The 26,766-nt window shown below is 33.9% G+C and overlaps 3 protein-coding genes across 4 annotated transcripts in view; 1 reads left to right on the top strand and 2 right to left on the bottom strand.

Moving 5' to 3' along the window:
• Nucleotides 1–11,792, top strand: part of Ubr3 (Ubr3 ubiquitin ligase) — a 62,681-nt gene extending 50,889 nt beyond the window's left edge. Inside the window, exons 11-33 of the mRNA XM_077436737.1 lie at nucleotides 3,364–3,545; nucleotides 3,628–3,752; nucleotides 3,825–3,967; nucleotides 4,044–4,207; nucleotides 4,280–4,598; nucleotides 4,675–4,840; nucleotides 4,924–5,129; nucleotides 5,206–5,308; nucleotides 5,381–5,577; nucleotides 5,656–6,010; nucleotides 6,116–6,364; nucleotides 6,437–6,567; nucleotides 6,644–6,799; nucleotides 6,897–7,042; nucleotides 7,118–7,283; nucleotides 7,359–7,578; nucleotides 7,663–7,950; nucleotides 8,135–8,415; nucleotides 8,501–8,639; nucleotides 8,712–8,929; nucleotides 9,413–9,544; nucleotides 9,619–9,758; nucleotides 9,826–11,792. Coding sequence (XP_077292863.1) covers nucleotides 3,364–3,545; nucleotides 3,628–3,752; nucleotides 3,825–3,967; nucleotides 4,044–4,207; nucleotides 4,280–4,598; nucleotides 4,675–4,840; nucleotides 4,924–5,129; nucleotides 5,206–5,308; nucleotides 5,381–5,577; nucleotides 5,656–6,010; nucleotides 6,116–6,364; nucleotides 6,437–6,567; nucleotides 6,644–6,799; nucleotides 6,897–7,042; nucleotides 7,118–7,283; nucleotides 7,359–7,578; nucleotides 7,663–7,950; nucleotides 8,135–8,415; nucleotides 8,501–8,639; nucleotides 8,712–8,929; nucleotides 9,413–9,544; nucleotides 9,619–9,758; nucleotides 9,826–9,943 — 4,344 coding nt within the window. The 3' untranslated portion in view covers nucleotides 9,944–11,792. The remainder of the gene's footprint in view (nucleotides 1–3,363; nucleotides 3,546–3,627; nucleotides 3,753–3,824; nucleotides 3,968–4,043; nucleotides 4,208–4,279; nucleotides 4,599–4,674; nucleotides 4,841–4,923; nucleotides 5,130–5,205; nucleotides 5,309–5,380; nucleotides 5,578–5,655; nucleotides 6,011–6,115; nucleotides 6,365–6,436; nucleotides 6,568–6,643; nucleotides 6,800–6,896; nucleotides 7,043–7,117; nucleotides 7,284–7,358; nucleotides 7,579–7,662; nucleotides 7,951–8,134; nucleotides 8,416–8,500; nucleotides 8,640–8,711; nucleotides 8,930–9,412; nucleotides 9,545–9,618; nucleotides 9,759–9,825) is intronic.
• Nucleotides 1–19,283, bottom strand: part of LOC143915925 (uncharacterized) — a 23,656-nt gene extending 4,373 nt beyond the window's left edge. The window contains exon 1 of the mRNA XM_077436754.1: nucleotides 19,034–19,283. Within this exon, the coding sequence (XP_077292880.1) occupies nucleotides 19,034–19,213 (180 nt within the window). The 5' untranslated portion in view covers nucleotides 19,214–19,283. The remainder of the gene's footprint in view (nucleotides 1–19,033) is intronic.
• On the bottom strand, nucleotides 19,034–26,766 carry LOC143915958 (uncharacterized). Of its 2 annotated transcripts, none has more exons than XM_077436790.1 (6): nucleotides 26,577–26,751; nucleotides 23,964–24,245; nucleotides 20,426–20,549; nucleotides 20,205–20,357; nucleotides 19,976–20,126; nucleotides 19,034–19,895 (listed from the first exon to the last, which is right to left on the bottom strand). In XM_077436790.1, the coding sequence occupies exons 2-6, from the start codon at nucleotides 24,170–24,172 to the stop codon at nucleotides 19,375–19,377; spliced, it is 1,158 nt and encodes a 385-aa protein (XP_077292916.1). In that variant the 5' UTR covers nucleotides 24,173–24,245; nucleotides 26,577–26,751; the 3' UTR covers nucleotides 19,034–19,374. The 2 variants fall into 2 exon arrangements, with proteins under 2 accessions (XP_077292916.1, XP_077292909.1); XM_077436783.1 differs by having other exon boundaries at nucleotides 19,254–19,895; nucleotides 26,191–26,766.

Genomic DNA, 26,766 nt, shown 5'->3' with positions numbered 1-26,766 from the left:
GTGGATTTGGAACATCATATTCTAGCGGAAATTTCTCCAAATGATAAAAGGAAATTTCTCCACAACTCACCATATTCGATATAATTAGCTGCATTTCGTATGTGCTTTTCTGTTCTGCGGCATGTTTCTTCAAATTATATTGTTTCCACTCCAAAACCACAAACGAAAATGAGCTCAAATCGAAGAAAGGATGTGTATTTAAATAACTAAGTAGTAAAAAATCCTAATATATAACGATTATAGGTTTTATTACCCAAAAATCGTAAAATTTAAGGGGTTGCAATTTCAGTGACCGGCACTGTATATTTGCCATTCCAGCCCACAATGCCAATGTGGAGAGAATATTTTCCCTGATGTCAAAACAGTGGTCGGATGAAAGAAATAAGCTGGCAGTTGAGACAGTTGAGGCAATTTTGGTTTGCCAGTATAATTAAAAAAAAACGTAAAGGAGGTATGTAATGACTTGCGCCCAACTTTATCATCATGTAATAGAGGAAAACGATTTTATTAAAAAAGTTAAATCATCGTTAAAATACGATTGGGCTAAAAAAGACTATTTTTTTAAAATAAACTATTACCTACCTACTTTTCCATGTTTTATTTATGTAGCACTTAAATGTCCCGTATCAATGCTTGACAATTATGGCAACCCTACCTATAAGTGATCAGATTAGTATTTCTCAAACTGTGATGATGTGCTATATGTATTCAATTTTGTATATTATTAGTATACATTCCAATATGTTTTCACATAATACCCGTATATATCTTATATGCACATACAGACGTTACTCATCGAAGTATGGACACCGCGCAGATTACGCAAATTCTAAATTCACCGCTTTATTGTGAGAAGTAGGTTCGTGAAATTGAAACAAATATGTGTTTAAAATGATGATACATAGTTTATTTATAATATTATTTCAAAAAATATATAAAATAATTAATATTTTGTATGTCCACCCTTATTGTTTAGACACATTGCTATTCTCTTGGGCATACTCTCGATACAAGACGCAATGGTTGATTTTATTTCAAGATCTCCCTGCCACAGAAATTATTTTTTGTTTTAGCATATTTTTATTGGTACATTGGAGCTTATTTAATTTCATTTTAAGGGTATGCCAGACATTTTCTATAGGATTTTAGGACATTTTCTATAGGATAGGGAGAAAGGAGAGGTAAATTGTGGTTGGACATGATTTTTTTCACAATTTTGGCTGTGTGGCGGGGTGCATTATCTAGCATAAAGTGCAGGAGATTCCCATTGTCAATTTTGTTTTGCTTTGAGAGCAATAAAGTGTCTCACAATACAGTTATATATTGCGAAGCATTCATCATCCCTTCTACAAAATACAATGCCCCCCCCCCCCCCCCCCCCCCCCGGACCTTCCCCACTAATTGAGCCCCAAATCATGAGTGACAGCGGGTGTTTCATTTTTTTTATGACGCAGGACTCATTATACCGCTTGCCGACTCGCCTGCTTACGTATTGTTGAATTGGTTTCATCAAATGAATTGACGACTTGCCAGAGAAGTGAACCTTAAAAATGTTAAAAATATCGATTAATTCAATTCATTCAAAAAAATTAAACAAATAATTTAATTTCAATTAAATTACCCCTTTCCAATCGTCAAGGGTGAAGTGTTGATGAAGTTTCGCCCAATTCAGTCTCGCTTTTCGCATTTTTTGGGTTAAAAGTGGTTTTTTTTACTGGTTGTCGACTTTTAAACCCAGCTTCGGCGAGGCGGCGTCGGATCGTATTGACCGAAATATTAATATTAGCTTCCCCCAAAGATGTTTTTATTCCTTTTTCTGTAATGAACTAATCACTGTTTACGACCCCGACGATTTTTCGATCAATTCGTGGGCTGAATTTTCGAATGCCACGACAATTCGTCCGCCGGGTGACGGTGGGGTCATCATTTTTTTTCAGTCTGATACTGATTTTATGCACAGAACCATGACTAATCTCCTCTTTTTTGGCAATAGACCAAAGAGAAAACTGTCCAGTCTTTAATAATGCCACAACACTGCTGATTTTCTCTTTCGATAAATCTTTATTCCCCACTATCTAAAAACAAAAACAACAACAAAGAGGGGGAGTTTTACAAGCAATTTTAAACTAATAATAAATTTATTTTAAAAGTATAAACACTTTAACTTACTTGGGAAATACCGTAGAAATGCAGGATAAAAAATATCTTCGATTCAATCTTCACAAACACTTTTTTTTCGGAAGGAAGCAAACATCTCTGCTGACCGGATTTCGGCCACGAAGTGTGCTTTTACACTCAATTGGGTTTTAAAATATTTGTATGAACAATACTGCACAAAATATTTTGTAGACTAATACAATAGGATACTGTGCATCGTTTAAAAAAAAAAGGAACCCAAAATGTCATTCATAACGGGAGCAGGTACAAAAAATACCCTTCTCGGACTGCTGTATGAACTTCGATGAGTAAGCACTGTATGTAGGTGATTGTATTATTCATTTGAATGAAAGATTAAATTTGAGAAGTATGCTACGCTTGAAAAAACCAATTATATATATATATATATATATATATATATATATATATATATATATATATATATATATATATATATATTTTTTTTTTTATTTTAATTTATCGATATTTTTGATAAATATATGAATTGAAGTATGAAACTTTTAAATAATACTCTTCATTTTTTGAATGAAATTTGGAGGGTTTAAAAACACCCATGCTGTGTTTACAGCCCATAATTGAGTTAAGAAAGAACAAAAAAATAGAATATATTTCAAATGATTTATTTTTTAATGAAGAGCTAATATTTGTCTACATTTGACATGTTAACGAAATTCAAACATTCAATTATATGTTTTATTTTCATATCAACTTTTTTGTTGACGTATTACATAAACTTTTGCGTATCTATAATAATGTATTATTTATTTTTTCAAAATAGTTTTTTTTATTGAACTATGTATGTATATTATGTGTAAAAAATAATCGTAATCCCAGAAAAAAACATTGACAATTATTGAAAACCTTCTTCAAAATATCTAGAAGTATTTTTAATTATAAAAACGTCATAGGGAATTAAAAAATGATTAAAACATATTATAATATGGACATTTGATAAGAACCGAGCTAATAATTATAGCAATGATGTAAGATTGTTTACTCTGAACTAACAAACTTACAATTATTTGTGCAAACTTGTAATATGACTTGTATATTGAAATAATTACAAACATTATTTTTTTATACCATTATTAACAATGAATGTCTTATATGTGGAAATTCTTGTTTGATAATATTATATGTATTATTAGTTTTAAACATTTGAAACATATTTTAAATCATTTTTAGAGCCTCTTCTATGAAATCCTCAGCGGCATTTGGGTACGTAATGGTCTTCAAATCAAAGGTCAAGCTATGACTTACATCCAAGCAAATTTTTGTAATTCGATGGTAGATATGGATATATATTTTCTTCAAGTGTGTGCATCACATTTACCGCACACTCAATTTTTAGATATTTGTATTAACACGTAAGTTTAAAAACTTAAAAAGTTTTAATTAGTTTCAAATATTCATCACAGTTACAAGTTACCAATTTGAAAAATATTTTAGCTTTGGCGTTATGGAATGGTTAAGTATGGCACCATTAAGTCCGGTCCAAGAACAAGAACAAGATGCAATGGTCGAAGGACTACTTACATACTTAGCAATGATTGTATCATCTAGGACCAATCTCGGTATGTATTTCTCATTGACAGTCATGTAATTATAAATTTGTGCATTTACTATACATACTTTATTTATAATAGGAAATGATGAGCTTACCCAGTCAAGATTAGAAATCAGTACACTTTTAGCAACTGGAGACAAAACACATAGTCAACTTTTGGAATTGATGCCGGAAAGATCTGGAAATGCTCATACCAAAAATTTTGAAACTGTTCTGAAAGAAGTAATTATTTTCGTATGTTAATGTATTTTTATCATGAGTTTAAGGTTTTTTTTAATATGCATAAATTTTTTTATAGCTATCATACTATCGAGCGCCTCCTCGTGGTTCGGAGACTTTAGAGCAGGGTCAATTTGCACCTCGTGCGACTGTCTGGTCTCATCACTATGACCCTCTTCATGTTCTTCAACGTGCCGTACATCGTAAAGATTTCTTGAATTCCATGGAGCGATTTACTACATAGTATGTCTGTTTGATTATGAATATTATTTTTTTTTTATTTATATACACATTTAACCGTATTTTATTTTCTAGTGTGCAATCTTCTGGATTAGCTCCTTTTGCAATTCAAGAAGGTGCTAATGCGCCAAAAGCCACCACTGGAAATCGCACTCCTGCTTTATGGCCTCCATTGCGTTTACCCAAAGTTCCGATTCCGTCTGTTGGCTGTGATCCACGACAGATAACCAGGTGTGGACGCTTGCATGCTGCATTGTTGGCTGTTTTGCATCGTGCGGCTCATCGTCGGCGACCACCACCAGAACATGTGTTGGCCTTAGCAGTATTCCTTCTCGAAGTCGCTGTGGATGTTGAGCGAGAGGCTCAAGAAAGTAATTTACAAACAAAAGATCAGGTATATTTTTCATCATCCTTCCTAATTCTTAATTATATTATATTTATATTATATGTAAGATTTTTTTTCCCCATAGACTCTGATGTGTCAGTGGAATCACGGAAGGAAAGGTTTGCTCAATAGTTTCCCTGGAGATAGGATAGCTGACAATGCATGTATTACTTTGAATAATGTGGCACTACCGCCACCTCCTCCACCGTCGTCTTCTAATGATAACTTTCCTACCACCTACAATTCCGATAGTAAGAGTTAATTGTAATAGATACAATATTCTGCTGGTTTTGAACCGTTTTTTTTTTTTTAATTTTCGTGGTAATTCTTTCAGGCGACAATGAATGGGATCCACCTGAAGTGGAAGGTAACGGCGGACGAATGGGTGTTCGAGGAGCACTTGCTGCACCCGATATCACCGAAAGTCAAATCTTGGCTGTTTCACATCATCCAACAGAAAGAGAGCCAGACGATGATGTAGCCAGTGCTCTGATGATGCACGACTATTCTATGACAGAAGACGGTCGACTTAGTATACAGGTTTGTACCGAAAAGTTATTATATACTTTTTTTTATTATTCGTTTTTAATTAAAATTATATGCATATATTATTCAGGCTGGAGAATATCAACTTGCTTTGCCATCACCGGAGTCGGTGAATACGCAAATGTCTGTCGTAATACAAACAGATATGTCAATGGTGCCAACTACTCACGATGGTATTATATTTGTTTTATCAGTTTTAAAACATATGTGTTTAAATGTTTTATTAATAGAATTGTTGGTATTAGTTTCAGAAGTTTTTCCTTCAGAAGGTAGTTCTTCGATTGGTAATTCTGGAACTGTCGGAACGGGCAGTGCTGCACTCTGTTTGCCATATACTCGTGTACAACCTGCACCGCCACCTCCACCACCCAGGCCTGGAACAGATATCACAGAATCTTACGCAATAGTTAAAAGTATTAACAAAGGATCTCGTTCAACAGAGGTAAATTAAGGTTTTACTATTATATTTTGTCCTATTTACTTACGTATGTATGTATTATAAATTTATTTGTACTTTCAGAGTGGTAATATAGATTCCAACGTAGTCCCCATTAACGAATCAATTATCTCACTCCTTTTGAAATTACATTCTCAATTATCGGGCTGTTTGGACAGCTTTAGTTTAGAAGATGAAAATTTAGAAAATTCAGAACAGTCATCCTCGATGGACACATCGACATTGAGAGATGATTCATCGAGCACGAGATGTGATAAAAAAGATGACGGTGCCAGTCTTTTTAAATGTGATACAATTAATTCGAATAAACAAGGGATACATGATTCATTGACCATGAGCAGTAGTGATAAACAAAGCCAAAGTCATAGTAATAGTGAACAAAGAAATATAGACGACAGTAATTGCGAGAGTAGAATAGGTATGTATTACTTAAAAGATTCATAAAGTTTCATTTAATTATTAATTTTATTTATGTTTTCAGGTGCAACTTTAATTCAATTATTTATTTTATTTATGTTTTCAGGTGACGGTCCATATTTTATAGGTAATCTTTTACACAAATTATGTAAATTAGACAAAAGAAGTGTAGAAGAGATAGCTAGAGTTCGTGCCAGTTTATGGCCGCGTCAACGGGAACGTCAAGCCGAAGAGCGAGCTCGAGAGCAACGAGAACGCGAAGAACGTACTCGACGTGCTCGAGAACGCCAAAGAATTGTTATGCAAGATTTTGCACATCGGCAAAACGCTTTCATGAAACATGCAATGGAAACAGGTAACTTTATTTCTTTTGTTGTCAATTAACAGTTTCATTTTTTTGATTAAATTGTTTTTCATTTTATTATAGATGAGTGCGCTGGAATGGAATGGCAAGACGAAGAAGAGGAAGTTTTAGAAAAGGAATATGTTTGCAGCATTTGCAACATTACATCACCGAGTACTGAGTCGAATCCTATAGGGCTGGTTGTTTTATTGCAGGTGAATATTCAAAATTTACCGATTACATTTAATATAAAATTTTAGTAATGTTAAAATGATTTTATTTTATTTTTAGTCTACATCAGTTACCGGACATAGGAGACGTGGTAATGAAAGACCGTCCCTTCCTCTGAGCGATTCTGATAAGACGCGTCAATCGTCCTCGAGGGATGCTACACTGGCTGCTGAATATTTTCGTCGGCATCATGAAATGGATCAAAATTTTGATAGTGTAAGATGTGTTTTTTTTTTTTTAGTCAAATATCACATTTGAGTATATCAAATACTTGAATAGTTTCTTATATATATAAATTTAATAATGTTTTTAGGAATCTTGGCAAGTGTCTGTCAATGTCGGCTGGGAAGGAGGTGTACATGTCCAATCATGTGGACATCACGTTCATTTAGCTTGTCTGCAAGCGTATTTACGTTCCTTAACCAATCCTCAAAGGCCACACAATTTGCACATTGAAAGGTAATAAATAACACTCTTCCTAATCATATTAGTATAATAATATTTTGTAATATTTTTAATAACTTCTTTTTTTAGGGGTGAATTTTTGTGTCCGGTATGTCGACAATTAGCCAATTCAGTGTTGCCGCTGTCTCCTCAACTTGGTCGAGCGAGTTTAGCCAGATGTCAATCTCCCGACTCTCCAACTCTAGTCAATGAAATTCTCAGTTTCCTTAAAAACTGTCAACAGACACCAATCATTGTTAGTTTCTACCTTTTATTATGTTGTCAAATATTTTACATGTTTTTATACTGACTTTAATATTATGAATTGCAGACCAGTTCCAAACTGTCAGAAGCCATGGTGAAAGCAATGGAAGATATGGCCAACTCCACTCAACTGCGTTTCAAACAGCGCGCTGGTAGCCCAAATCACCAAACACTTTTATTATTCGTATCTTCTGTCGCTAGGACTAATTTGGAAGCTGAATTAGTGCAGAGAGGAGGTTCTCTCGCAGCTTCCGTATCTAGATATAAACCGAGACAGGATTGTATAGGTTCATATTTGTTCTTTTTCATATAACCAATATACTAAATATCATCAGAATACATATATTATTTACATGTGCATTATGTTCCAGTTCCTCTTTTGCACGTGTTGGCTGTTCACGCTCGGGTCTTGGCTCAATGGTCAGTGACTTCGTGGTGGGATCAGTTGACGATCGCACCAAAAGACGGAGTCGACGAGGAACCCACCACACCCCTTAAATCAACACGCCATCCGTTCCCCGGCGAGTTGGTGGTTGCCGGAACTGGTCCAAATTCATCCGAGGAATCTCTCCGCGTTAGAGAATTGCCGTTGTTGTTGAAAGATCCCGTTGCTATACTCATTCATTTTTTACTACTTGCACCCTTGCATTTGGAATTATGTAAGTATTTTTCGTCATTTTGAATATGATATCTATTTGTAGTTGAAGTATATATATATATATATATATATATATATATATATATATATATATATATATATATATATATATATATATATATATATATATATATATATATATATATATATATATATATATTTATATTATTTTTATGTTATTTTAGCATATTTGACATGTATGGTGCGAGTACTATACAATTTAACCTATTATCAAGTCGTAGCTCAATTACTGTCCGGTATGACTGCTAAGCAAAGAGAAGCGATCAGAACAAGCTATGTCAGTAAAACTGATAAACATTCAGGTATTTTACACGCAGCTCGTCTTTTGCTCGATACTTTGAACGATTCAGAAATATTTGCCGATGATGAGGCGTACGAGGAGGCCTCCACTTCGATGGCCCCAGATTTAAATAACACCTTAGACTTTGCTGGGCTTGAAAAAGAGGTATATTTTTATTTCTTTAACTCATATTGGCGTCTTTTTATTATATAATTTAATGTACTTACATACATATATTATTGGTTTATAGTTACAAAAGTTGTGCTTGCCGTTTTTACGCATCTCTGCACTTTTACGCCATCACCTCTACGGTGAAGATCTACCTGAAGTGTCTACTCCGGAAGCAGAATTCTTACACCTCATTTGCTACCTGGATTTATTTCCTAATGGTAATTGTGATTTTTCTGCTTGTCTAAACTTAAAATATTTCTTTTTTGTTTATGTTACTATTTAAATTTTAGAAAAATACTCCTGGAAAGATTTTGACGCATCCTACGCTCTGAAATGGTGTGGTGGGCCGGAAGGTAGTGAAACGGCTTTAGTTGCTCGATGGGCTACTGGTTTGGAAGGTGCCGCAGCACGTTGTCCAGCGCCTACACGCCGTTTGTTATTGCAATACCATAATTGGACGCAACCGTCTCTACTTAGACTACCTCGAGATTATGATAGACTTTTTACGGTAAATTTATTATTTTATATGATCAAAAACGTGGTGAATTCACACTACACATTGCTAAGCAATCAACTATGTAATGTCAATAATCAATTCCTCGGGTCTTCTATATTTACTTTCACTGTACTTGTCTGGTCTTAAATCAATTATTGTCAGAACAATCTATAAGTAGATGTTAAAATATCTAAATGTATGGTTGACTGCTAACAAAAGTCATTCATCTTTTCGAATATGTTTACGAAAAGCTTGATATTATTAGATGATCATACTCCTTTTTCATTAATATCAAACATTCTCACTAATCCATTCATACAAGATTGTTTCTTTATTTGTGAGGCAGTACACGATCCTTATTGAAAATCGAATGCAATTTCATTATATTATTAATTGAAATTTTAAATGTGCCAAATGCTTAGACTCCACATATGTATATGTAGATGACTAATTTATCATTGTTTTTTATTTATGAATCCCTGATTTAATTTCCAGTATTATCATGAACGGATATGCTCGCAGTGTGGGACTATTCCGAAAGAGTCATCAGTTTGCCTGTTGTGCGGAACTGTAATCTGTTTGAAACAGCAATGTTGTCGCCAACAGGATGTTTGTGAAGCTGTCTCTGTAAGTATTCGTGATATTGAATCGTTTCGTTAATAAATGGTTATTTTAACATTGTGCTATATATCTCTTTGCAGCATTCAATCGATTGCGGAGGTGGAACCGGAATATTCTTAGTAGTGACGTCTACCTATATAATTATCGTGCGTGGACGTCGAGCTTGTCTATGGGGTTCTTTGTATCTAGACGACTATGATGAAGAAGACAGGGATCTCAAGTGAGTATACTTGGATTTTGTATTGTACTTGAATGCGTTTCAATCAATGATGGTTGGTATTTTTCAGGCGAGGAAAACCTTTGTATTTGTCAGAAGACAGGTTTGAACTTTTGGAACAGCAGTGGCTAGCACATCGCTTCGATCATACGAAACGAACTTGGGTTTGGCACCGAGACTCTTTGTAGTTGCTGTCCAACTTTGAAAGAAATCCATCCGCTCCCGCCTTCGTAACTCGGCAATTTATTTTTGTTTCGAAACGTGCCACTATTACGTTTTCCACGCATATTTGAAGTTGTCAAATTTATTCGACGTTTGATTGACAAACGAACGAAACTAGTCGTTTTATTCCCCCCCCCCCCCCCGCGTGTATTCTCTATAGTGACACTGTTTTATTCATGGCAAGATGTAAAAAAAATGACTAACTGCTAATAATATAAAAGAGTGCAATACGTATGTTTAATATAATACATTCATCCCTGTCTTTGTCCAGCTATTGTTCGGCTGCGACGGGGCTGAACTCGTGTGATTATCGTTATCGCCGTGAAATTTTGTGATGCGATGCTTCAATTAATAATGATATTAATAAAAAGCTTCCTTTTTCTCATAGCTTAGTATGAAATTTTTGTTTGCCTAATTTTAAGCTAGGTTACGAATTTATTTGGTACGTTGTTGTACAGATGTATATGAATAGATAGATATGTACATGTGAATGTGTATAATTCTGCAGGGTTTATTTATTATGTGTAAAATTGTGTTTTTTTTTTTTGTACTTTTAAGATTTCATAAACATTGTTGAAACTAGTGGCTTTAAATAAAATCAAATATATAATACCATCAATTATGAGTTATATAAGATTTTGCCAAATTGGTTTTGTTGTCGTAAATTTATAATGTTACAAAAGGAGGAACTCCATAAATTTATTGAGTTTAATAATGATATGATACATAAAAGCTATAAATTGTTGAAAGTTTTTATATGTTTATATTATGATAATGTACATGTGTGAGTGTACGATGCATGTATACGGCGTGCAAATGTGTATATTATAATATATACAAGGGCTGAAAGGATATTTCATTAGGGCAACTTTTACGATAATGTTTTTAATCAATAATGAATGCTCTTTGTAAAGCAAATTATTAGTGAATATACATTTGTAAATTACAATATATTTTTTCGTATAGCAACATATTGAAAAAATTATATTATGTATAGATTTTAATGGCATTATTAATATTGATGAAATTTTAACAATATTTTTGCATAAATCATAGCATGGTTTTTTTTAATTGACTTTTTACTGTGCTTAATTTAATAGTCACTATTGAAAATTTTTAAACTAATTTATACAATATTAGTTAGCGTTGTTATCAATTATTGTGACCAATACGGGGCGTCATATGGTGATTTAACACACTGTTTAATCAGCGAAATACCACCAAACGAAAGTAATTATATAATATATTGTAGAGTGAATTGCTGTAGAGAAAATCTCAAATCTAATCTCGACAGACAATACAAATTTGGGGACTGCAAGAGTTAACGCCAATTAATTGTTTGCGGTTTTTATACCAATATGTTTGATATTCGCTAGTGTTTTCATTTAAGTGCCTACTGAGTAACTCCAATACAATAAAAATTACTGTTATATACTTAGAGACATTATACGATATACATAGATACATTCTCTTTTCAATGATTCAAATTTTCTAAACGATGCAACATGTAGGTATGCATACATAATTATATTTTTGGTAATAGTTCAGACTTATAAGTATATATACATGTTAATATATAAACTTATTCACATTTAGATTGGATTGTTATTTATACCGAATATACATATTATCGCTTTTAGTGGTTAATGGTGACTCGCTAAATTATGTAAGTTGATTGTACTCGCATCCTGGAATGCATATGTATCTTACGATAAACATTTTAGATCACAGCTCAGACAATATTTCACAGTGCGTTTTCAATTTTTGTGTTTATTCAAAACATGTTAATTTTTATTAAATTACATATAATAATTATCTATTGTATTATTATTATTATTTTTAGGACTCCTCTCCTTATATATCCTTCACAATACAATTAACCAATTTGTGGGCTATGAAACAATTTTAGGTTAAAAAATGATTTGGTGTAAGCCATGTAAACAATGAGGAAAGTGGAGAGCAGTCATAGGTCTGGAGATAAACAAAAATAAGACGCAGCTTCTTTTCGTGTACTGATTCAGGACTGACAAGAACCAACTCCTTAAGAGATTAAGAGGTTGTGTGTTGATTGTGTCCCTGCTTATAGATACTTGGTTGAGTTTGTGAGAGGATCTTTTTATTTGTTCAGTATACAAGTTTCATTGTATGTACGGCAAAGGAAGTAGTTACTTGATTTCGAAAGAGTAGCCTGGCTGAACTTCAGGGGTTCACTGAAGGCTTTTTATATTCCGATCGGTTGTAATTTTTTTTTGTGTGACCAGTTATCATACGACCAATTTTTAATTTTTGGGTGTGACCAGTTTTCTTTTGACCAATTTTAGGGTATGACCAGTTTTCTCGTGACCGATTTTAGGGTGTGACCAGTTTAAGCGTGTGACCGATCTAGAGCGACCGGTTCACATTTGACTAGTAATCACCGAGCCAAAAAAAGACACGCACTACTTGAAAGTCTGGGAGAAACTGACTTTAAAATTTTTTGACAGCAATACGTTGAGGAATGTCGAAAATAATTGTCAGGGTTTAAAAATAACCTTGAAAGAAACTGAGACCCAATGGGGAGAACAATGGGTCGTTTCGGTAAAATTTACGACCTATGCGCTTCATCTTGCGCGGGGTGTACATATGTATGTATGTACAAGAATAAGAGAATTTTCAGCTTTATGTACATAAAATAAAATAGGTTGAAATATAAGAGGTTTTTAAAAAATTAGGCACAGAAATTAAAGAAAAAGTTTAAAAATTAGTAAAAAAGGCGCGCCACTTTGCGGCCGCGGTGGCTACGCCACCGACTAGAAATCATTGCGTCCTGTACGGACACGTAAAGTCAAACTTGGCCAAAATACCTTCGTTCGACCTAGGGGAAAGACAACATCAACTCGCTCCAGATACGCATTCACGAATACATGAAACCCCCCCCCCCCCCCCCGGAGAAGGTGATCTCACTAGATTAGGGCTGCCATAAGTGTCGGAGCACCGACGGGGACAACCCCCTTAAAAAAAAAAAACAAAACAAAACATTTTTATCGATATTCATAGCTGTATTATAAAAAAAATATACAACATTTCAACACAAGTAATTGAAACTAAACAAAAATTGAATTGAAAGAAAAATTTAAAGATTGATAATAGGTTTTTTTTGTGGAAGCGTCTGTACCAAATCTAAAATAAATAAATATAGATAATTGGACGATTCAAATAAATTTAATTAAATGCAACCTTACATTAATATTTTATTTCATGTACAGTAGCCTATTCTTCTATCGCCTTCACTCTTCTCTGATTTCCGTGACTTCATTATCATCGCTCTTCTTTGCCCAATCATATTTTTCCGATGTTTTCGTTTTTTGAAGTAACTCTTTTTTCCCTTTTATATAATTATAGAATTCAATGCATAACATTTTATAATTTAAAGTACATTGAATTATGCTTTTTACTGTGTCAATAGAAAGCGAATTGCGCTCATCTGTCCATTGATTTTTAATTAATGACAACACACGTTCAACATGTGCATTGTGCGGTGGGATGGCGAACAAGTATTGGCACATTTTCAGTAGATTAGCTTTTCTTTCTGTCTCTTCAGTTTTTTTGAAATAGTATAACCATTTATCATGTACATCTTTCGTTTTCCATTCTTCGGCTTTTTTATTTTCGATAAATGACATATACTTTACTTCCTCATAGATTGAATCCGTGAACAATATTCCCATTTCACTTAAATAAGCAATAGTTTTTTCAACATGTTCCCATTCGGGTACTTCATGGAGAAGCATCCATGAAAAAACATCATATTTCGACAGTGGAACTGACCACTTTGCCAAATAATTAATTCTAACGTTGTAAAAATTCTCTACATCTTTTTCAAATGCTGCTACTTGTGTCGTCGTAATGTCCATGTGTTTTTTCAGTTTATTGTATGCCTGGGTTGCTTGAATACCTATGTAGATATTTACTATGTATTGAAAAACGTACATCAAAATATCAGTCCTCTTCGATCAGAAACAAACAGAACAAACGGATATTATCAGCAGACAGTAAACGAACTGCGCGCGCATCGTACTTGTCCGTGTCATTGTCGGTGTTGCCAGCTGGCAAAATTGGGCAGTGGGCATCCGCCGCTCTCGTTGTCGGTGTTGCCAATATGCGCGCGCGTATCCATATTAGATATTATGTGGGTACAATTTTTGACGTGTAAACGTCTTTCCTTTTTGGACCACAGTATAGAGAGTGCATCCTGAGATTTCTTGGTTCAAAAGTTCTTGTTCGATAGATATTAAAAAATAATTGAATAATTTTTTTAAATATCTAAATTTTGAAATTGACGGGGACAAATGACTCTCGGACTGGGACACCGGGACACAGACCTCGAAACTGGGACATGTCCCTGTCAACGGGGACGTATGGCAGCCCTACACTAGATAGATAGCTATGCACCAACCAAACCTTCAGGCACATCTGCACAAAGGAAAACCTCGACCCAGTAGGAAGTTTCTAGAACGTGATTTCACCAACTAAGCTACACATTGCATAATCAACTACTATATAAACCAGAGCATCATCCCAAAATGCCACTAAGCTTCATGAGCTCAGCCTCGGGCCCGCGCCTACCATATGTACAAATGTGTGCAACGCACAAAGGCGGCTGAAAAAAACGAGTCGGAAAAATTATATTCCTTAAAAAAATACAAAACAAGACCGTACTTTTTAAAATGTATTTAGGTTGTCTTATATACTTATATCTTATATACTTGTGGATTGCTGTTACAAATTACAACGTGAGACACACCCAAACTATAATTCGAGGAAATAATGGGATAGCAAGGTAGAGCTTCGGTCCGCGGAGAGCAAGGTCTTTTATGTTCTATTGTCTTTGCGACTGCCAAATGTATTTCTTCAATGATGTTGAGTATTGGTTGGTCATTGAAAGAACAATGTCCTAGATGTGGGATTGGTGGTAAAAACACTATATTTTCATGAACGAATTGTGCCGTAGCAACGCATTGGCAATGGGATAGTTGCCAATGCGCACTCTCGCCTATTTTTTATTTATTAAATTATCAAAAACTATTTAATATTGACCAACAGTCAAGACCGATCATCAAATTTAAGCATGTTAATAGAATATGAATTAGTGAATAAAATAAACTTTGATAGCTAAATACCAGATTTGATAACACCAAAACACGAAAAATTCGACTTTAGATTTATTTACAGTAGTTTAGTTTATGTTAATAAGCTAATAATTAATGGATTTAAAATTACATTGAGACAGACTATTCGCTTGAAACTTTCAAGTTACAATAATTCTAATATTTTAGTTTTGTTTTCAAATATTTCAACTGGAACTTCAGCATCAATTCGATGTTTTCGTTATACGTTTTTTGTACCTAGCTATCACTCACTTTCCGAAGTATTTTTTTAATTTTGAAAAAAATTTTCAGGCTGCAGGACTTTATTTCTTTACATCGTACAAATAAAAAATAAATTTAAAAGAAAATACACCTTTATATTAGCCAATATAAATTCTTTACTTTTAAAAAAAATAGGGCATAAGTTTAGCACTCTGGCACTTTTTTTTTAGCATTACACCACTAGGTATTCTGATAGTTTTTACAATGTGTAATATAAAAAGTTTTTTAGTTCTTGTAGTTTTGTTTTGGCTATTCATTTTTTGTAAACATTTTTCATTATCGAATATATAATTTCGAAAGAGACTTTGTATGTATGGTTATTTGTTTGGTTCGAAGAGTCAGTGAAGTTCAATTTAATAAAAAAACAAATGAATATTCAAATAAATTTAACAAAATGTTTACTATTAGATTGGCCAAGTGTAAGCGGTTTATGTTACAAACACCGGGTAAAAACACTAGTCTAATATATAATTTGGAAAGAGACTTTGTATGTATCATTGGTTGGTTGGGTGGGAACAACACGTTCGATTTTTTTTTTTTTCGATTCATAGGCGCCGATTCGATTTTTTTCGATTCAAAGTCCCCGCAGGGGGCGCCGCAAGAGGCGACGCCGGATTCTAGTATGTATATACTGGTGAGACTTAATATAATTTTATATATTTTTTATTGCATTGTTATTTTTATAATTATCTTACTTTATATTACAAATACCGATCGAAGCCGGGTAATACAGCTAGTATTTAATAAAATCAAAACAAAGGGGTGTCAAATTATATATTTTCCAAGGGCGCCAAAAACATTGCTACGGCTCTGAATTGAACTCGAAAATTTTGTCTCTTTTGTCGTCTGGTCATATTCAGAATTTAACGTTTTCGTTTTCCGTGTTTTTCTGGTTAATTTTTATTGTGATTAAAACTTTCAACAGTATATTTTTCACAAAGTAAGATTTTTGCACTACTCGCATGCACTTAATTTTATTAATATGATTTATACAAATGCTGATAAAATTCAAGAGCGGCCGATTTAAGTTTGCACACAGGCGGGCGAATTCCTAGGCGCGGGCCTGCTCAACCTGTTCACTCCTACGAAGCAACTGCCTATTTCGCCGTACATACAAACACACCTGTATTAATTGAGCAATAAAGATCCTCTTAAAAACTCAACTGTTTCCATAGGCCGGGAAAAGGCCGAAACCTATCACCGCTCTATATGTAGTATAAAATAATACCATGGTTTAAAACAGTTACTACTCTTTTTATTAAATCATGTATGCATTTGTGTACGCGAACATACACATCAATACAAGTAATGGCCTGCGCACACAGTGATACATCGGCAATTTAAAAACATATCAAACTGAACACTTTGCCCATCTCCACTGTGATAGCAAGCGCATACAAATTTTGATGCATATTTTACGTAATACAATAATATATTTATATATAATATGTATAAATTTTATCATAATTTGTAAGTAGTTCATACAATAAAATATATAATTACAATTATAGGAGGTAGGACATTGTTTGTAAAAAAAAAAAATGATCAAAATATAATAAAATTAAAGTACTATGGCAAAAATTATCACACGGCAACGTTCAGGGCGGCGATGTAAATCCTTTAATAATTTAATGCAATCGGAAATAACAATAGTGCTATTTACGTATATACCTTACAATTTCAACGAAGAATGCATATATTATTTATTAAAATAATTACAATATAGGGCAGTGTTTCTCACTTAAGATACATCGATACAATAGTAAAACTAGTTGAGCCGCTGTTTTGAGTGCCAATATGTACGTATGTGATTTACAAATTTGCCTGTCAAACGATGTTCAGTTAAAAATACAGCGTTCAAAATTCACATTTAGATAATTTTCAAGCCACACACTTAGAAACATCCATTAAAAACCTATGCACGTACGCATCATCTTTGTGCATTACACAAAAACACAAACCAGCACGCATCTGCGAGCAACATTTTGTGTATATTTATATATATATATATATATATATATATATATATATATATATATATATATATATATATATATATATATATATTTCAAGATTGCAACAACGAATCAACAATATAAATATGCAATGCTATATATATACATATATACGTTAAATCACTTTCGATTAGTTTTATTTTCAATAAATAATTTCTATTACGTATATTTCAAATGTGATGATAATTCGGTGTCCGAGGGGAAAATAAAATATATTGCTATAAAAATATACAATTAACAAATGTGTTATACATACCCTATGAGCATTTTACAAATAGTTATGTTTTTAGCCTAAATATATTATATATTTGAAACTATTACAATAGCAGTCATGTATGTGTGTGTTTTTACTGATTGAATGTTTCTACAAATACATAATCAATTTTGCAGCGATAGATGTATGAAACTCGATTCCGATGTTTACTTGAACAAATCAACAAATCTGCCCCGATCTATTTCTAAAGTACTATTATATGATTGTCAGAATTCAAATTCATCCAACAACAATAGCATAAATGTACAAATTAAAAACACAACGCACAGAAGCACTTTATTATTGTGTTGTTGATTAAATTTGACATTTAAAACAGTTGCAGATCTATTATGTGCGAATGATGAATGTATGAAAGTATCAAACAGCTATGTATGTAGGTATGTATAAAACGGAAGATATACATAATGTTTCTACATTACGGTATCATTTAGGATGTTCTTAACTAACTTTGCACATTTAATCCGTTACAAAAATATTATGCGATAAATTTCTGCGAAACATCCAATTCATTATGTCTACATACATATATATGTGTTTATAAAAAATGGCATCGAATAAACGGTAACTTGAACTGTACAAATTTCCAAAATGTCTTACACATTGGAAATTATTCCATATGAAATATAATATTAGGCATGATTGAAACCAAATAAATAATATTATGTGTATGCAGTTTGCAAATATGTATAATGGAACTCACCAATTGAGAAGTGTTTATAACATTTGCATGTAAAAATGAATCGTTTTCAACTTAATGATATAATTTAATATTAGCCTCATGTTTTTTCCAGTTTCAAATGAGGTAAAAATTTAATTAACTAACTAATTTAATATATAATATCTATGTAAATATAAAAAATGTATATGAAAAATTCATTAATGCTCTGATAAATAGAATAAAAGTTAGCCAAAGACATCCGCAATGGCTGCCAAAGGCTATTTGCAATAAATTTTACACCAGTTAAACAAAGTAAATATGATTAACATACAAAAATAAAATATCATTATGTATCACATTTGATAAACAAAATTAACATTATCGAAGAAAAGAAAAATATTTTTTTAACATTTAAACCACCTTATTATAGTTGATTTGTAGAAAATTTGCACTTTAGTGTATTTGTTTAATTTGCAATTTAATATCTACAATGAGTATTGAAATTTTTAAATAATTTTTTTAATTAAAAAATATAATGATAGCTAATATGAACTAAGATGAATACATATAAAAAAAACTTCATATACAAACATTGTTTAGTCAAATGATAAAAATAAAATTGACCAAATATTTAACTAATACAATATTTTTGCGAAAAATATCAATTACAACAATAATAAGTCTATATTTAAGACCCTTACGAGATAGCTTGAACACTTTAAAGTTGCAGCGGCCAAACGACACATTGACAAGTCAAAAGGCGCACGTGTAACAATTAATGTTGGACGAGTGATCGATTCAAATAGAAATGTATGAACAGTTGCAACACCGAAGAAAAAGTTCATACGCACATGTAATCGAAATGAAACTAAACCATGCATTTCTATAGTACATTTCTCACCTTCGTCTCGATCACCCGTCACAATATAAATCTAATACATCAGTATTAATTGGCTTTGAATATACATGTATATGTATGCACTTAAAAAAAAGCAATTACTCAATAATATAATTCACCCTGTTAAGAAATAGTTAAAGTATGTTATAAGCGATCGTTCCAAACGACGCCTTCATCCGTCTCCAAAGATACTTTCCTTATGGACATGCTCAGCTCGTTGCTGACAACGGGCGGCGGCGCACATTCGCTCCGATAAGAGTATTGATTTAAATTGTATTGATTCGGATCGTACTTCGCCTCCACTTCACTGTACCCGGCGTACGAGGGATCGTACTGGTAGTCCTCGTTGGGATACTGGTGCGGGAAGTCGAAGAACTTCATTTCGGTGTACAGCGGACTGCACAGCTCCGACGACGACGAGTAGCTTCCGTAGTTGCAGTCGGTACCGTTCTCCGCCGAATACAAGCCTCGATCAAAATAACAATCATTATATCCGGCGTTGTTCACGTCTTGGGTCTGAGACACGGACATATTGACGGATGAATATGGAAGACAGGTGTGATCACACTCTTCACTGTATTGGTCAATGTAATTCCCGTACTCATCGGTGTAGCAACGATGTCGCGGTCCCGCACATCTCTCTGGAACTATTTCCTCTTCACACACTAAAATAAAGCAAAAATATTTGAACTGTCAAAACACACAGAATATTTATATAAAATTAGAGGAATTATATAAGTCTTACACTCGGAAATGTCTTTATCTTGTCTATCAGGAACGGTTGTAGGGACAACATGGGAATTGAGTGGTTCAATTGTTCTATTACCTATGCGAGTATTTAAACCTCCGCTATAGTCACTGCTGTTACTACTACACTCCGGACTATAAGGAGAACTCTGAAAGTAAATAAATATACATATATTACACACAATCGTTGTTTGCCAAACTAATGCTTCTTTATGTAAAAATCTTACTCTAAACATATGTCCTTTTTTCTTCTTGATAAATGCTTCATCTTGAGAATAATTATAATCTATAGCCCAATAGGACCCTTTACCGGGATCGTCTTTGCTTCGTGCAACTTTTGTAAAACACTTATTTAATGAAAGATTGTGTCTAATGGAATTCTAAAAAAAAAATCCATTAAGGGCCCAATTTCACAAAATCATATACAATTAGAAAAATAATGATATACCTTCCATCCAGTTCCAGCTTCTTTGTAATAAGGAAAAGTTTGAATTATAAATTGATATATTTCAGATAATGTCATTTTTCCTTTCGGGCAATTGGTAATGGCGAGCCTAATCAAACTTGCATAGCTGAAAAAGGAATTTTTGGATTAAAAATATTTCAATTTTATATTAAATATAATTTAAAAACAGATCGCAAATTTATTGTATAAATTATATATTTATATACACGTAGGATCAAGTCTTATCACTTGCCACACTGTGATGGATAGCCGAGTGACCAAGACTTATATTTTATTCTATTTCTCCAAATATACTGAATGCACGGTCTTCATATTTTATCTATTCCTCATCAAAACCTCTATGATTCGAATTATGTCATTACGAAATAAAAACATTGGTCAATATCAACCGAAATAATAGTTTTCGCAGGGAGCCCCTTGTACACGTGCTGCACAGATGCGAGAAAGGGAGGATACAGTACGCCTCGAGCTTATCGGTCAGTGTGAGAATGATATCCTCCTTGGAATAACGGATCTTCTTCAGCCGTTATCTTTTTCATTTCCTGTACTTATTTTGTATTAATCGACGTTTAATACATGACAAAATGATCTTTATAGTTACCACCCATACACACTTTCGATAACTGCTCGCTCTGCATGTTCAAAAATTTTTCCTACATACATACAAGATGATCATAACCGGTGAAAATTAGTACAAAACGTCAGCACTTCCAACAAAATTAAATTTCACAATCGTACATTGGTCATAAATTACATTACTCAATATAATGATCGGAAATAAACAGAACTAGGTCAAGGTTTCACATTTACATATTGCGAAAAAATCGATCATGTGTTTTACACCACAGAAGTAAAATTTCCTTGTGCAAACTCTATTTCATAGTGTTGATGTGATAGTGATCTTCTACATAGGATATTAGCGTTATGCAATATTTCCGACGTTGCAATCAGTGGCGAGGGTAAATTGTGCCCCAGGCCAAGTATTTTTTTTCGCTTCCTCTTGTCTAAGCAACAAACACATAGTACATATTATATATGTACGTTATTTTATGACAAAATTAACTCAAGTATGTATGTATGTATGCACCAGTGGCGTGCCGTCCATGGATGCTGTGGATGCTGCGCATTCCTTAAAATGTACGTCAAAAATATTAACATATCGTTTGTTTTCTGAATTTCTTAGTTTTATTTCTCTTTCATTTATTTTTGATTACGTGATTATGATATATACGATCTTTTGTCTGATCCAAAATTGACATAAACGAGCGTCCCCGCTGAAAGGCCGTAGCCATCTGTGCGACCGGTGCTTGTTTACCATCAAGCTTGTATTACCATGGATGCTGAAGTTCTCTACAAATCTGTTGCGCATGCGCACAAGTGAGCTGTCACTCTTGCGTATGCGCATGAGTGAAACGACTCTACAGTCGTCTCGCTCGCGCGAAACTTGCTCTGGAAGCAAAATCTCTTTTGCGTATGTATGGACTTTCATGAAATTTTTCAACCAAACCAAATAGCGTTGGTGCAAGCGAGATGGCAAGTCCGCCACTTAATTATAAGTATTTTAAAACAATAAAAAACACAATCAATAGAAAAAACATCTAACTATTGATTCCAATACTCACATTAAGCACAACAATACTAGATTTTGAGTTAAAGACCGCAAAAGCCAAAAAACTGTAAAAATCCATAAAGACGTTTTACTTCATAAATCGAAATAACATACTGATAAAACACATTGATGGAAGATCTTTTTCTTCAGGCAAAGTGACGTTTTTGATTGAAAAACCGCATTCAATCGTTGCACTCCATCCTAATTTCATATCTCTCTTTATTTCTTTTTTACTACCTACCGGTCATATCGATATAATAATTATCCACTACTACTATTTCATCATCGAATAAAATGCTATCAGGCATGTAATAGCTATTGAACATTAGTTTGGTCTTATCTACATATGTTAATTTTTAATCCTACTTTCCTACATTCTCTGTCCAATCTATGACTAGAAAAATAACAAAAAAATCGATGATTTGAGTGTTTCAGGAATATTTTAACAAAAATGCAACAGCTGTCATCAGGGCTGTTACTCAATCAATTATAACGAGAAATCTGAAACGTCCATAAACTTGTGCAACATGATATGTGTCACGCATATGCACGTCAGGTCACACCAAACCTCTACGAGCCTCGAATTATTTTTTTTACACAGTGACATTACAGAGAGCTCTAACGCGTCACTGTGGCCAAACATAAAATCATAACATCATAATAATAACAACCTATTATATCTTGATGGAAAAATCATTGACATTTATAATTGATAAAATTAACCACTGGCGTTGCTCAACAACCACTCAACCAGTTTAGCACAGTTTACATTGAAGAGGTCAATTTCACCAGCAACCCGGTTAAGCAAATATATTGCTCTAGATATTGGAGACGCTGCCAACATATTTGTGCGAGCCAAAACAAATCACGATTCCTCAGGTCCATGAACTTACTAGGTGTATAAAACTTAAATTCATTTAGAACCTGAGGATTGTGTGCTATCCCATTTAATAGCTTAAACGAGTACGAATTTTCGCACGATCACAAAACTTCATCTATTGTTACTATGTACATAGATAAAGTAAAAAGTCCTTTCCCAGAAACATAACACAACGAGACTCCAATGAGTCGAAGCCTAACGCCCCTAATAGGAATGCACTAGGAGTAAGCCAAAGATAATAACCATACAATTTTATATAAAGATATATGAGAAACCGTTTTTGGATTCTCCCAATCTTCAATGAATAAGTCATATGGGTAGGAAGAAAATTCTAGAATGCTACGTACTAGAGATTCATAAAGAATTTTAAGCACCAACGCACTCTGGAAAGGTTTACTAACTCGTAGTAAGAATCATGTGAGTCAAATCATTTTTTTTGCAAGTTCAACTAATTAAAAAAAATTGCTGGTGTACAGGCAAAGATAAAAATTTCACTAGTGACAGTCAAATAGTTAAAAGACGGAAATTTACCAACAGTCTCAAAATATACAAAGAGGAATTGAAAAATTGATGAACCAGTAATTACGTACAATTTAATAGATAAAAATATATATAGAGGTCAATCTGAAAAGTCGCATTGTTTAACGACACATAATACACAGTGGAAATCCGCTTATCACAAAAATACTAAATATGAAAACTCGGTTGAAATGCAACGCGGATAGTTTCATACATATTCTCTAAACATAATTAAGTTATTAAACGACCATATTTAAATGATATTAATTATTAATGCCCTACACACACACACATTACGTTTTCCGTGATATTTACTAATGATTAGGACTTTGGACACGTTCTGATTGCAATCATCGCCCTGGGGCAAAGAATGCGATGAATTAAATCTGACTTTACAAAATCAGACAAACCTGTAAATACGCGCGATGCACAAAAGGTGGGGAATTTAGCGTAGGAACACTTTAAATAAGGTTTGACAATGGGAAAAAACCACCACACTACAAATAAATTACCTATACGGTGGTTTTCCTTCCTTCGATTTGCTCAACGGAGAACTGGCTGGTAACTCTTGCTTGACGTTTTCGACGGGAGTCCCAGGCGTTGGTGTGGCAAAATATGCATCATCTCCATACGCGTACCCTGGCAGCGGTCCCAACGGATTGTGAGGCAAGTTGCTTTGGGTAAATGTAGGCAACCAATCCACTCCGGACATTTCACTCATTTTGTACTATTCCACCACATCCACAACGTCCGGGTGGCTCGTCGATTAAAAATCGATGTTGAATCTCATCTCACTGAAAATCAAATAAAAAGAAACATTTAAAATTATGAATAATCACAAAAAAAAATGACCAAAACGAAAATTTAACGCACAAAACGAAACGACAAATGTACCCATCGACGAATCGAATACTACTATTGTAGCCGAAGAAAAACGTACCGTTACCAATATATTGCAAAATTGTGTCCCAATGAATCATAAAACACACAATACATATTGAGTAATGTAATATTAGCCCAATTAATAACTGCAAGTTACTAAAAAAAAAAAACGGATATTTGATACATTTACTAACATGCAGGTGGAATTATCGGTTGAATTGAGACCACACCTGCCTCACTACATGATAATTTGAAACGGAGTAACAACACAAAAATTAATAGAAAAACATCAATCACAAGATAAGATTCGTAAATCATGATTAGCTCTTGTGTTACCTGATAAGATTTTAAGATGAAATAGAATGAAAAGGCACAAATATGTTTCATACTTTACACTTTATTAAAAACAATGTATATATTTATATACGTAGATATTAATTTATTCATTTTTATCAAAATACTTCTATGAATATTAATTAATCTACAGTTTTTATCTCAAAAATGTGTGTTTTGAACAGTATTAGTGATTAGCGTAAAAATATCATATGATAATCCCTCGTTATCTGCGGGGGGGTTAGGTTCCTGGAAAGTTGCGATAAGCTGCAGATAGGAAAGAATAATGAAACTGTGGTTAACGAGACAAGGAGGCGATACAAAACAAGTGGTTCGCTTCCTACTTAATTTTCATATAATTTCAGTTTCAATAATATAGTTTTATTTTTGCACTTATTGGGTTTTACATTGAAAATCGATTCAATAAAATGTATTCATATTGTTAGGTACGCCGCGGATTAAGCGAATAGAATCCCAGAAACTATGTGACCGTTCAAGGGTTATCTGTTAACGGATTAACTAAGTGCTTGCACTTAGGACCAACGGATTAACTAAGTGCTTGCACTTACTTCCAGGATTATATTTGGACTCTAAGTGCATTTAGGCTAAACAATTATCGTTATTAGGCCTTTCTCAGAATAGGTACGGGGAGACCCAATGTCGTGGAAATACATATCCGAATACGTGACTATACAACAGGTAAACAGATTAGACGTCCTGAGAGATCTACCCTTTATAAGGCGGAACATAGGCGATATCATGTCATTCTGGACTGAGCACTGCCAGTGCGTGTATCTCCTTAATCATTAATAAATGCTGTGAAATGACTGTTGGCCTTTTTACTTGGATCCTCCACCCACCCCTACGCAACAATATAAAAAAATTTCAATATCAACTACTATTTAAGCTATTAACGAAGATTTGTTTTGTCAATAGCTTACAATCATAACTAGGATAGAGATTTTTTCTGGAAAGGCTTAGTCTCATATATTGGCTCTTTGACGTTGACGAGACAGTCTGTAATGTCATTAAAATGTATCTAGTTTTATGTGGTTGTCAATCCCCAATATGTTTTTAAATAGATCTTGGTAAGTTCTTTAAAAATAATAGGTTAGACAGAGTAGCGATGTTGCTATGTAAGAGCCTTAGTCTCTTTTTGACTGCAGATAATAAGATTTAATGTTAGGTAAATTAATAGAAACGCTTTTTCAAGGGGAGAAATTGCGACTCTTTTATCAGTGCAAATTGTGTGATAATATATGCTATAGAGAGATATATAAAACACTACCGCATTAGTATATATGTACATACACAATTAAGTGCTTATTAGTTTTGATAATAGTATTATTATACAAAAAATTGCGCTAATACAAGTCTAGCAAAACGCTCTAATAGTCCAGGAAAGTTTTCATCTCAAATACAAATTAAATTGAATTCCGCAGTAAACCATTCCACAAGTTACGATGTGCAATAAAATATAATCATTTTCCATGGGAAATGTGTGGAAATAAACAATGAACTTACAAAGCCTTGACATGCAATGAGCTCACTCGAGTTCATGGTGAACCAGCGTAGTCGATTTTCAATGACACAGGTGGCGCTGCGATCGGTATTTTATACAGATTTCGAGGTTATGTTCGCATAATGCAGATCAGGCAGACGTCGCAAAAGTCGCAAGACTACCAGGAACTAATAACTGGTCATGAACGTCACGTCTCCCAGCTTCGAGGAATGTATGTATTAATGTGGCGAAGTGAAGTGTGGTGCAAATCGAGCGGCACTGCCTCGCCGATTAACAGTTGACAGTTGACAGTTGACAGGCCAAAGTGCACGAAGTGAGGAACGACATCCTCAGTCTCGTGCGAAATTTGATCGTACATTCCTACATTTGAGAGGCGACGAAAGCTAACCTGTTTGAGGGGAGTCGTGACGAGGCTGTGGATGAGGAGTGAAGAGTGAAGAGTGAAGAATGACGAGTGACGAGACGACGATGTGACGGGAGCGAAGCGATGAAAGGCTCACGAGTCGAGGCTCGTCACTCGCCTCCCGTCTCGCCTCTCAGCTGCCTGGCGCCGCGCTCGCCCTGGCGCCGGTCGTAAC

Source organism: Arctopsyche grandis, chromosome 1 (genome assembly GCF_051622035.1).
Source record: "Arctopsyche grandis isolate Sample6627 chromosome 1, ASM5162203v2, whole genome shotgun sequence".
Taxonomy (NCBI): Eukaryota; Metazoa; Arthropoda; class Insecta; order Trichoptera; family Hydropsychidae; genus Arctopsyche; species Arctopsyche grandis.
Note: the sequence above shows the minus strand (reverse complement) of the source record. Positions and strands in the feature narration are given on the sequence as shown.